The sequence below is a fragment of the Dromaius novaehollandiae genome, chromosome 1 (assembly GCF_036370855.1).
Source record: "Dromaius novaehollandiae isolate bDroNov1 chromosome 1, bDroNov1.hap1, whole genome shotgun sequence".
In the NCBI taxonomy this organism is placed as follows: Eukaryota; Metazoa; Chordata; class Aves; order Casuariiformes; family Dromaiidae; genus Dromaius; species Dromaius novaehollandiae.
In genome coordinates this window covers 23,420,339-23,432,494 of record NC_088098.1, presented here as the reverse complement: position 1 = coordinate 23,432,494, position 12,156 = coordinate 23,420,339, and the positions used below count along the sequence as shown (strand labels likewise).

General features: G+C 56.4%; 1 protein-coding gene and 1 long non-coding RNA gene across 2 annotated transcripts; both read right to left on the bottom strand.

The window, feature by feature from the left end:
• Positions 1-396: 396 nt before the first annotated feature.
• On the bottom strand, positions 397-1,110 carry LOC135327567 (uncharacterized). Its single transcript, XR_010387889.1, has 3 exons — positions 1,053-1,110; positions 565-618; positions 397-446 (listed from the first exon to the last, which is right to left on the bottom strand). It is a non-coding gene; the product is annotated as an uncharacterized LOC135327567 (long non-coding RNA).
• A 697-nt stretch (positions 1,111-1,807) lies between these two features.
• On the bottom strand, positions 1,808-8,451 carry LOC135327242 (ankyrin repeat domain-containing protein 7-like). The gene is made up of 11 exons (XM_064505393.1): positions 8,016-8,451; positions 6,646-6,760; positions 6,230-6,403; positions 6,030-6,136; positions 5,150-5,287; positions 4,461-4,609; positions 3,965-3,998; positions 3,794-3,866; positions 3,038-3,211; positions 2,806-2,890; positions 1,808-1,821 (listed from the first exon to the last, which is right to left on the bottom strand). The coding sequence occupies exons 1-11, from the start codon at positions 8,216-8,218 to the stop codon at positions 1,808-1,810; spliced, it is 1,266 nt and encodes a 421-aa protein (XP_064361463.1). The 5' UTR covers positions 8,219-8,451.
• Between the last annotated feature and the right edge of the window lie 3,705 nt (positions 8,452-12,156).

The window sequence follows — 12,156 nt, the reverse complement described above, 5'->3', positions numbered from 1 at the left end:
TGTTGGCATCTCTTCACGAGGGTTGCTGTTTCCTAATTCATTAAAAAAGGGCTTAGTATTAGTGGGCTTGAGCAGTTTTTCTTCTCTTTTAAGACAATGCAAAATGTGCTGTCCTGCACAGCAAGAGCTAGGGTCTGACTGCAGATATTACTCTGACCATCAAAGCCAGGGCTTCCTACTTCCAACCCAGGGCTTTCGTCCTTTGCGCAGTTCTTCCATTTCACAAAGGGAAAGAAATGAATTCTGCAATACTTCTGAAGTATATCTGGAATCTGCTACTCTCTGCAGTCTCCCTCCTGCACTCATTTGGGAATAACAGCTCCCTTTACACTAACATCTTCACGGGTCTTTAACACAGTCACCTGTCCGTCGTACTGGAAATCTGTATCTGTTTGTGTGGCAGCAGCCTCGTGTCCTGCACGCTTCTCTCTCGCATCTGCGGACACCTGGTTGAGTGAGAACACAAACAAGCAGAGAGTGGGGCAAGGAGTTTCCACAAACACTTCAGCATCAAGCTGCAGGTGTCATACCCAAGCACGACTTGGATCGTCACTTAAGCATTACCTGCCGTTTCACTGCTGGTTCTGCACTCACGCATGCCGTCAAGGCAGGCAGGCTCTGGAAGTATAACAGGCCTTTCAGAACCCAAAACAGTGCTCCAAGCCTACACTGATTTTTTTTGTTGTGCTTACTGCTTGGCTGCACGGTTCCAAAAACACTCATTTCATTGGGTACCGTGGCAAAGAAGCAGCAACCCTCCCAAGCACTTGCAGAGCCAGAATCTGTACTCTTTCAGTGTTACACTGGAAATCACATTCAAAGGCCAGTTCCTATGAGACCTAGGACATCAGCAGACCCTACTTAGGCACAGTCCTGACTGAACAGCTTGCACAGAGCAGAAGCTGCTCAAGTTCACAGGAGCAGACACATGGCAGAAGCAGCCAAAGGGGTACTGAGCCTCATCAGCGCTAGGGCCCATGTCCTAAACAAGCTCCCAAGCAGTTCCCCCCACGGGGACCCGAGGACCCCACTGCGCCTCTCACTGAAAGCACCTCAGAAAACGAAGGAAAGTCCCTGTCTTCCTCCTGCTTCACTCCTGCTGCCGACGTAACACCTACAAAGGAAGGGAGAAATGACACACCACGAGTCCTTCTTTCACTCTGCTGCTCCCCCCCCGTCAGGCAAGCCCTGCAGCCATGAGTCGGATAACCCTTCAACTACAGAGGAAAAACAGCACTGTCATTCCCCCCCCAGCCCCACCAAGGTGCTCTCGACGCTTCCCAGGTCCTTCTTTGCAGCAGAAGATGCCCAAGCTCAGCATGACACCTCCCACGGCTACAATAAACACTCAACAGATGGTCGGGTAGCATCCAAACGAGGCTCTGGCATGCCAGAGTCCTGGAGTAGGGAGGTTTGGGGGCATCTCCCCTCCAAACTAGGGCTCCAGAGTTTGGCACTCACAATCCCTTTGCACGGTAGAAGAGGAACCCTCAAAGCACTAGCCAAAACATCCTCACATGTGCAGGAAGTCACCAAGGAGCAACGCTCCTTGCACTCCAGCACTACCACAGAACATCTCCCACAGTTGACTTTCCCTACCCTCAACCTTCCCCCCAGCACTGGCTGGCAAGGGGAAAACTGGGGGCTGCACCATCTCACAAGCAGATCACCACTTCCGTTCACTGACGCAGCACAACTAGCAAAGAAACAAAGGGGATCAATGTTTATTAACTCACCTCTCACACCAGCAGGGGCTTCTGCAGCATTCGCAGCTGGAGGACCACCAGCAGCCTCCTCTCCCTCCCCTTCAGGTGACTCCTCCTAGAAGAGGCCAGCCAAAAGAGTGAGAAAGAACAGAAACAAGCATCCTCTGCACAGGCAATCCACACCTTCCAAAATACTCCTCTTCTCGGCACCCACGCAGGGAAAAGTTCTGACTTCTCTTCTACGAGGCCTGCGGTTTTTCCTCAGGAACCTCTTTGAGTAGACAGCAATACCCAACGTCCCAAACGTCCTGCTCCAGTTCTGCAAAGCCCCTGACAAGCACTGCCTGCACACAGTCTGACCCTGGCCTCACCTAGGTTACAACAGCCAGGAGCGCACACACCCTTTCCCCCTCCTTTGCACCAAGGAAAACCAACGGCTGCCTGCTTCTCAGACAACCTTAGTCAAGCCTCCTTCTCTTTCCTCACTTTCACACTTCAACCCAAAACAGTGCTCCAAGCCTACACTGATTTTTTTTGGTTGTGCTTACTACTTGGCTGCACGGTTCCAAAAACACTCATTTCATTGGGTACCGTGGCAAAGAAGCAGCAACCCTCCCAAGCACTTGCAGAGCCAGAATCTGTACTCTTTCAGTGTTACACTAGAAATCACATTCAAAGGCCAGTTCCTATGAGACCTAGGACATCAGCAGACCCTACTTAGGCACAGTCCTGACTGAACAGCTTGCACAGAGCAGAAGCTGCTCAAGTTCACAGGAGCAAACACATGGCAGAAGCGGCCAAAGAGGGAACTGAGCCTCATCAGCGCTAGGGCCCACGTCCAAAGCAAACTCCCGAGCGGTTCCCCCCGCCACCGGGGATCCCACTGCGCCCCTCACTGAAAGCACCTCAGAATCCCACGGAGAGTCGCTGTCTTCCTCCTGCTTCACTCCTGCTGCCGACGTAACACCTACAAAGGAAGGGAGAAATGACTGCTGCTCTCCTCCATCAGGCAACCTCTCCCCCACCAGGCCACCACTTCCGTTCACTGACGCAGCACAACTAGCAAAGAAACAAAGGGGATCAATGTTTATTAACTCACCTCTCACACCAGCAGGGGCTTCTGCAGCATTCGCAGCTGGAGGACCACCAGCAGCCTCCTCTCCCTCCCCTTCAGGTGACTCCTCCTAGAAGAGGCCAGCCAAAAGAGTGCGAAAGAACAGAAACAAGCATCCTCTGCACAGGCAATCCACACCTTCCAAAATACTCCTCTTCTCGGCACCCACGCAGGGAAAAGTTTCACTTTCACACTTCAAACCACTATCACGTCTTACTAGGCTGCAGTAGCTCTTCACAGACAACATCTGCGACAGTCTCTCAAAGGTCACTGAAAGAAACAGAGCCCGCTTAAAAATCAAACATGCCTGCATCTCCAGCAGTACAGGGGGGGTTTCAGCACCAGAATCGGATTCTTCATCACAGCCCACTCCCAACGCCAAACACCTCATCTGGATAAACAAACAAACAGGAAAAAAGAGAGGGGAAACAGGCGGTGTGAGATCACGCACAAGCCTGGAATGCCATCCGCATCAGGCAGCAGAAAAAAAGACCCGCTTGAGCAACTGCCCCCCCAAGCACACTTGAGGAACCTGACAAGGAGGAAGGGAGAGCCAGGGCATGAAGCATTTCTGCAGATTTTGATCAATAAATGCCCTTCTTCCATATCCGTCACAATTCTATCACCAAAGTTACTGGAAACAAAGAGCAAGGTCTGGAGGACAAAAGAATAGGCAGTCTAGGAGCTGATCAACTTTCACGGTCTAGAAATCTGACTCAGATGAGGAAAACCATGTGGTCGTTTTTCTTGTCACCTACTGCTCTTTCCCCCCACAACAGCAAGACTGCTGCATGCTCTGCTGCGGCTACAAGTCTTGCAGGAAACAGCTCACAGCAGCAGAAAGGGTGCAGGCAGGAGACCGCTTTGCGGGAGGAAACCACCTGCCTGGAAACGTGCTTTCGCTCAAATCCAGACAGGTCCTCCCTGCAAGTCAGTCGTTTCGTGGGAAAAGTTGCCTGGTGAGGCACTTTACCTTGGCAGCTAAACAGCGTCTTTCTTTCTCACAAGCAGGAAGGCTGTCATCACTCTCCTCTTCCTCCATCAGGCTTGAAAAGAAAAGGCAAGAAGGACCGCGTCTCTCTCCCGTCTTTCCTCTTTTTAGGCAGGTTAAAGTATTTGGGAAAAGGTACTGTTCAACTCTCACCTTACAAAGTAGCCATGCGAAATGTCGTCTCTCACTGTTCAAATAGCAATTGGCATGATTAATTCTTAGCACCTTTGAATGTCAACAGTGCCTACAGGCATGTAACATGGACAATTCCACAGGCCTACCTGGAGTGAAACAGCCATGCGAGACAGCACGAACAAAAGCATGCCCCAAACCACCGATTTTTTTTTTTTTTTTTTTTTTTTTTAAGAAAAAAAGGAAAGCCCCTGTCTATAAACATGGGGAAATCCAACAGGCAACAACCCTCCGAATGGACGGCTAACACACTAATTATAGAAGCACCCTCACAGCCTCGCAAGACATGGGTCCAGTCAGCAACACAGAAGCGCATTTACAAAACTTTAGTGGAGGCCTCAGATGGAGTAGCACACAAAGTCAGTGCTGAACACAATAAGCTTCAACAACACAAGCCACCAAAAGAAAAGGCCGTGGGGATTTTCCTCCTCAGCTCCTCCACGGTTAGGGATCCTACCTCCGCCAGCCAGAGCACAGGCACCCAATGCAAAGCCAGCAGCTCCTGCTCCAGGAGGCGTGCTAAGCACTGGCATGCCTCTTGTGCCGCCTGCAGAAGCTTCTCCCGCATTTTTCTTCTCTGTGCAGTCTGCCAGGTGTTGACTAACACTGTGTACAGAAAGAAAGGAAATACCGTCACTAAGAACAGCAGCATCCTTGCATACACCGCTTCTAGAATACAAATAGCCATTTATTCTCCATCCTACGCCTATTCAGAGCCAACTGGTAAGGTCGCACACACATGCTAGTTACACACACCCAGGCCCCCTTCTTTCCTGCTTCCCTCCATACAGGCTAGGAGAAAGGGAGAAGAAATGAGCTCTAGATTTGGGGTCAAGCGCTGGTCTGGGCAGGGGCTTATATACACTTCACTTGGCAAAGACACACTTTTCAGACTTTGCGTTGCTCGGACGTGAGCTCAGCATTGCAAACTTGAAACCTAACGGAGCATTTTGGGTGGAAGTCGAGGAAAATTTCCCAATTCACACTTGACACGGGAGCAACACGTACCAGAAGATTCCATCTCGCCCAGCTTCAGCAAAGGTCTCCGTGCATCACTAAACCTTGCTGCTGTTACCAAGCGTGCCCTTAAGCCAACACGCACATCCAGACAACTTAGCAACTCTGACGGTGACCTAAAGCACTTACTGAGCGTGCCCAGAAGTAGCAGCATAATCTTCTGCTGTCCGTCCCAGAATGTCTTTCTGGGAAAGATCAGCACTGTAGCCAAGAAGAACTTCTATGATGCTCATGTCCCCAGCAGAAGCAGCAAGCATAAGAGGGGTCCTAGAGCATCCAAAAGATGAGAGGAAATGTATCAGCCGATACACACGTTTCACTGCCATTACTTTCATCCCTGTTTGCTCCCCAAACAACTACTTCCCCCTTTCCCACAGGCAGAAGGAAAGCAAAGCCAACTACACGGAAGCACAGGAGAACTCGGGTCGGAAGGGGCCTCGAGACCGCTCGCGGCCAAACACCACCCCAAAGCACGCGCAGCTACGAGGCCACACCGGGTTGCTCAGCGCTTTACTCGGTCTGGTCTTCCAAGCCGCCAAGCAGGGAGGCTGCACAACCTCCTCGCGCAACCCGTTCCGACATGTCACCGTCCTCACGGCAAAGAAGATTCTCCTCACATCCACTTGGAACCTCTCTCGTCTCAATGCGCACCCGTTGTCAAAGCGAGTGTCAGGACAGAGAGACAACGCTGCCCGCGAGACAGCATTTACATACCAACTACGCCTGGGCTGTAAAAACCCGCTCCTGCCTAACAGCAATGCTGCCGAACTAACGGCAAGTTCCCTGCCTTGTGGCGACCAGACACAATGCTTTCTGGCAGTCCTCAAGGCGGAAGGCGTCCAGTGAGGCATGACAGCAGCCAAGCGCAGAGCACTTTTCAAAAGCCACGCAGAGGGAACTGCTTCTCTGTGGCTACTTGTGCCTTTTAGAGGCTCACGCCCACACCTCTCCTCAGTCAAACTTGAAGAATACTCAGGAGACCCACACCCTGTTGTGACGAGCCCTTCACCTTTCAGGCTGATCTCGAGTGTGCACGTCAGCTCCTTTTCTAAGCAGGAACTCCACCATCTCTTTGTGATGCTCGGACACGGCAAGAGCGAGGGGCGTGTATCCCACCTGAAAGCATAAATCCCCCCCAGTTAGAAAAACACAGAGAAGTGAAGCAACTTTTGCTTTCCAAGAGACGCCTTACCCACATTCTACGCTTACCTTATTCTGCGCATCAATATGGGCATTGTGCTCCAGTAACTGCCCTGCTAGAGAGGTGTTAGGAGCAAGGGCAGCGAGGTGAAGGGCAGTGTTGCCGAGAGCATCTGCAAGATTAGGGTCGGCACCATGCGCTAGCAGAATGGCGACACATTGTTCTTGCTGGCACTGTACCGCCTGGAAACAACACCGGGAAAAAGAAACATTTCCAGCAACTACGTTTCCCTCTGTCACAACTCCCACCGCTTGCCAACCTCAGAAAACAAGAACGCGGTCAAAGATTAGGTACCGGATGCCTATTCGGCACCAAGCACAACGCGATCTCCACCCATACCCAGGTCACGAATCACCCAAGAGATGGATCGCTCAGTGCTTAACTTCTAAGTCCTACCTACAACAGCATCACATACTCCACGTACCTTCATCAGTGGCGATCTCTCAAAATTATCACGAGGATTGAGCTTGCACTTCCTCTCTACTAAGTACGAAACAACCTCCGCATGTCCATTAGCGCAAGCAAGATGCAGAGGTGTCCTAGAAAGTAAATATATTACATTAACACAGACAGAGAGAAAGCTGAAGAGACCGCTCCTGCCTATGTCACGTGTGTAGGGCCACTGCTTTCCGGTTCCAAAAAACAAGCTTAGAAAAAGTTTCTCATCCCTTCAGCAATGATGGCAGTTGCACGCCCAAAGGCAGAGACCGGCTAGGAAACATCCACCTCACCCCCCCCACTCGTTTATGAAGACGACGTTCACTCCGCTCCGCACCCGGCTCCCTGCGGACGCAGTCCTGCACCCAGGCACAGGATTCTTCCCGCACAGCCTCAGGCTGCCGCTCTGAAACTGCTGCCCTCCATCCCTCTGCCCAGGCAACTGGCCGCTGCCTCCAGCAGCACTACGCACACCGCCCAGCAAGGACGACCAAGGCTCGGGCGCCTTAAGCCTGTGGCAAGGGAACCTCGAGCTTCCGCCAGCATCGCTCACGTGACAACACCGTGCCAGAGGCTAAGGAGATGGGTTGCAGGACACCATCACATCAGCCCCGCGCTGTGCTTTTCGGGAATTCGTGCCTTCTCTCCTTCCCCCGAGCTTACTACTGCAGCAAACACGAGGACGCGCTCACTCCCAAGGGCCCTCGGCAACACCTGGCAAACCAGAGAGCAGAAACCTTCCCCCTCGACCCTGTCATGCCGACAGCAGCAGAGCAGCCCTCTGTCTTGCCCCCAGCTGTGACTGCCCTTCTCACACAGCGTCCACCCCGAGGGAGCACGACTGCCTTTCCACCAGCCCTCACCAGCTGAAGGAAACGGCACTTCCTGCCTTCCTTCCAGGCAAAGCCGTGCCGTGCTGTGCCGCGCCTGGAAGACAGGAGGCCCTTCAAACTGCCAAACGCCTCAGCTCAAACCACCGCAGCCGACGCGGCTACGAAGGATCCCGCGAGCACCTCGAGAGGGCTGCTGCCACGCAGGCAGCACAGGCGACGCTGCGGGAGAGGCCGCTCGCAAAACCTGCCCCCTCGTTTCCGCCCTCCTCAGCCTCGCCTCGCCTCGCCTCGCCCAGCAAAGGAGACCTCTCTGCCGGCAGCACGGGCCCGCCGCAGCCTCGCAGCTGCGCCGGCGCCTCCGGGCACGCGGCCGGGCCGCCGCCGCCGCCGCCCCCTCCGCCCGCCGCCGCGGCCACAGCCGGCACCGCCGCCGCGGCCCGGCCCTCGCGGCCGCCCCTCGCGCCGCCCCCACGCTCGCGGCACCGCCCAGAGCCCGGCCCGCGGGCGCCACCGCCCCCCTCACCGCTTCGCCTGGTCCCGCCCGTTGAGGCCGGGTCTCAGCAGCCACCGTGGCCGCCGCACCTGCGCCAGGTCGCCGCTGGCGGCCGCGCGGTGCAGCTTGCCCAGCTCATTCTCGCGGAGCTCGTAGGCGGCGCCCATGCAGGGCAGGGAAGCGCTGCCGCGCGCAGGCGGCCCCTTGCCGAAGAGCCCCAGGAGCCTCTTCATGCTGCAGCAGGGACGCAGACACGGACACGGCCCCGCCTCGGGCGGGGGCAGAGGAGCCGAGCCCCGGTGGGCCGCGGGGCTGGGGGCACCGGGCTCGCAGTCCCCGGGCCGGGGCCGGGGCCGGGGCCGAGGGCAGGGCGCAGCGAGGCTCCGAGAGAGGCGCCCAGCGAGGACGCGCCGGTGCTGCGGCAGCAGCGGCCACACGCTGAGGGCGCTGCCTCCAGAGGCCGATGCGCAACAGCCGCGGCGAGGGCGCTCGGGGGCGTCACAGGGCGCCGCGTGACGCCGCGGGGGCGGGGCTCCGGGCGGGCCGGCGGCGAGTCGGCGCTGCCGCCGCCTGCGGGGCGCGGCCGGGGCGGGGGGCGGCGCTGGGGGTTCCCTCCCTGTAGGGGACGAGGCCCAAGTAACAGCACTGTGAACTCGAGCAGCTGCTCCTGGGACCAGAGCCCCAGGGAGGGTCCCAGGCTCACTCCCCTTGGCTCATTGGTGCCACTGCCCTGAGCCGACGTGTGTCTCAGCCACTCCTGAGACTGGGCTGAGAGAAGGTTCCAGAAGCCCAGGAGCTGGCACAAAAAAACAGGCGCACGTAGGAGCCCTGGGTGGGTGGTTTCTCTCTACACTGAACACTGCTGTTGGCAGGTCCAGTGCTGGATCCACAACTGGCGATTCGCTCTCGCTCTCTTGCTTGCTTTCGGGCTTGCTTTCCTTTTCACACAGTTAAGGCCACCTTGGTTCCCCATAAAGCCGCAGAGCTGAGGCAGGTATAATTGTTAGAGGACCAATGTCCGCCGAATATTTGTTCCATTAAGGTTGATGTGTATGAACGGACCTTGAGTGCCGTTTCGCCCTCAACCCATACCGAGGGGATTTGCAAACCTGGGTCACCCTCCCCCCCTTGTAGGTGGGACGTGACACTGCCCCAAGGCAGCGCCTGTGCTTGCATCCAGGCGAGGCCCCAGTAGCAGAGGACGTGCAGCCTCCTTTCCGGGTGCTGGAGGTTCACGCGCGCACAGAAACGCGCTCCCTCAGCTCTGCAGACTCGCCAGCACCCCTGCGCTTGCAGCTCCTGGCAGCGTCAGCTCGGCCTCTCAGCCTGCCCGCTGCCTGTGCCCAGAGCTGGGGCCGCCTGCTCGCTGGCCAGCCCGGCTGAAAGTCTGCTAGCGAACTGCGCACGCCCCTGTGGGCGCCCGGCGGCTCCGGGGAAATAGAAACACGCTGGTCCCCGCAAAGGCTCCAGAAAGCAGGCAACGTGGTTTCTTCAAACACCTCAGCTGCTACTGCTGTTCCTCGGTTTGGGCCCTTCTTGCCAGGCTTTCACTGCTGCTCCTCCTGTTTGTAAATGGAGGCTTGGGGATTTGGGGCTCCTGGTGTTTTCTTGGTTCCTGCAGCTCCCGGCTCCCCTCTCGTAGCCGTGAAGGCAGAGACGATTGCGACAGAGCCTCCCTGAGCAGTTCTTCGCCTTGAGGAGCGGGAGAATTTGGGTGCAGCGATGCCTGGCGAGAGGGCCCTTGCCTCCGCTCTCCTGCCTTGAGGCCGCGCTTGTTTGGGCCTGGAGCGGCCTGTGACTGCTGCTCCTGCGAGGGTTTGCAGAGCGCTGCCCTTCCTGAGGCCCTGGCGCCCTTTGTCCTGGCTCCTTTGCTGCTGAGTACAGAAAACGGTGTTTAGGTTCTCCTTGTTGCCGGTGCGTTGGCAGAGGAGCCTGCTGAGCTGTTGCTGAGATGGATGAGGCTTCCCGCCGGGCTTCAGCGCTGCAATTGCAGAGTCACGGGAGGGCTGAGGTCGGGAGGGGCTGCGGGAGGTGCTCTGGGCCAGGCCCCTGCTGCAAGCAGGCTCATGCAGAGCAGGTTGCTCAGGGCTGTGTGCAGCCGGGGTTTGAGTGTCTCCGAGGATGGAGGCTCCAGCCCCTCTCTGGGCACTAACAGGCCCTGAGCAGCCTGTGCCGGGGGCTGGTTACCAGCGCTGGCCTGAACCCCAACCCAACCTGCGCTCTGACTTCCTGGCCCGACCTCGGACCTGCTGCACCAGCTCTAACTTCCCTGGCGACCGGGGCTGCCGGCTGAGCCTGGCTGCCACCGCTGAGACTGCCCTGCTCCCTCACTTGCCTACGGTGGGGCTGGGCCTTGGCTGGCGAGGCCCCTGCCCTGGTAGCCACGTCACCACCCTCAGCTCCCGGCTCCCCATCCCTGCTGGAGCAACCGGCCCTGGCCGCTCCCGGACCACCCTCCCCGCAAAAGAAGCTTTCCTTATGTTTAAATGGAGTTTCCCCTATTTCAGTTTGTGCCCATTGCTTCCTGGCCTTTCCTGGGCACCACTGAGAAGAGCCTGGCTCTGCCTTCTTCACCACCCCCCCCACCCCAATCAGGTATTCCCACAGGGATTTATTTATACAGAGTAAGATGCCCCCGGAGCCGCCTCTTCTTCAGGCTGAGCAGGCCCAGCTCTCGCAGCCTCTCCAGGCAGGGCAGGTGCTCCAAGCCCCTGATCATCTTTGTGGCCCTTCACTGCATGTGCCACCTCATCCTCCACTTACCTTGCCTGAACTTCATCAGTTTGTCTAGGAGGATGTTAGGGGAGACAGTGCTGGCAGCCTTGCTGAAGGCAAGATAAACGCTCTCCCCTGCTCTGCCCTTGGCCAGAGAGTTTGTCGCTTTGTCGTAGAAGGCTCTCAGGTTGGTCAGGCATGGTTTCCTCCTTTGTAAAACCATGCAGGATCACCTGAAGCACGTTGCGCAGGGCCCCATCCAGATGGCTTTTGAACATCTCCAAGGATGGAGACTCCACAATCTCTCTGGGCCACCTGTTCCAGTACTCGGTCATCCTCACCGTAAAAAAGTCGTTCCTTATGTTCAGATGCAACTGTGTTTCAGTTTCTGCCCTTTGCCTCTCATCCTACCACTAGGCACCACTGAAAAAAGTCTGACCCCATCTTCCTTACACCCTCCCTTCAGATATTTATAAACATTGGTAAGATCCCGCCTCAGTCTTCTCTTCTCCAGGCAGAACAATGCCAGCTCTCGCAGCCTTTCCTCATATGAGAAAAACTCCAGGCCCATAATCATCTTAGTAGCCCTTCGCTGGACTTGCTCCAGTAGCTCCATCTCTCTCTTCTACTGCAGAGCCCAGAACGGGACACACTACGCCAGATGCAGCCTCACCCGGGATGAGGTAGAGGGGGAGAATTACCTCCCTTGACCCACTGGCAACACTCTGCCTAATGCAGCCCAGGATAACGTTGGCCTTCTTTGCGACAAGAGCACATTACCGCCTCATGGTAAATCCATGCCGACTACTCCCAGTCACCTTCTGGGCCTCCACGTCTTTGGAAAGGGCTTCCGGGAGGCTCTGCTCCATCAGCTTGCCAGGCCTCGAGGTGCCGCTGGCCCGCTTGTAGCTCCCTGGGTCCCGCTTCTTGCCCCTCTTCAAGGCAGGAGGGACAGCTGCTGTGGGCCAGGCCTCAGGAACCTCCCGCGATTGCCATGACCTCTCACACATCATCGAGAGTGGCCTCGCACTGGCAGCGCAGATGCACGCTGAAGTTGAGGAGCTGACGGGACTTTTCCCTAGCCGCACTGTAACCATCACCAGCTCCTGTTATGGCAGATGCCAGCGCTGAGGTTCAGTCCTGCTTCTGCACCTCTCGCTGACAGCCAGCGGGACAGAAGCAGGCTGGGAACCATTTGAAAACAGTTCATGTCAGAGTTTGTCAAAAGGACGACACAAAGGGAAGGCACAGACTTTCTGCACTTGCTTTTGCTTTGGAGAGAGAAAAGCAAGTGCCCAGCACTGAACAGAAGGTCAGCCTTGCCAGTCATGCTGCAGGGCAGAGAAATGTCTTCCCCCCTTTCCCCGTTGCTGACTCCACGTGGACCAGATACCCTTCCAGACTGGTGGGCTTTGCAACCTTTCACGGCTACCAGGAGCCCTCTCCCTCCCTTCTG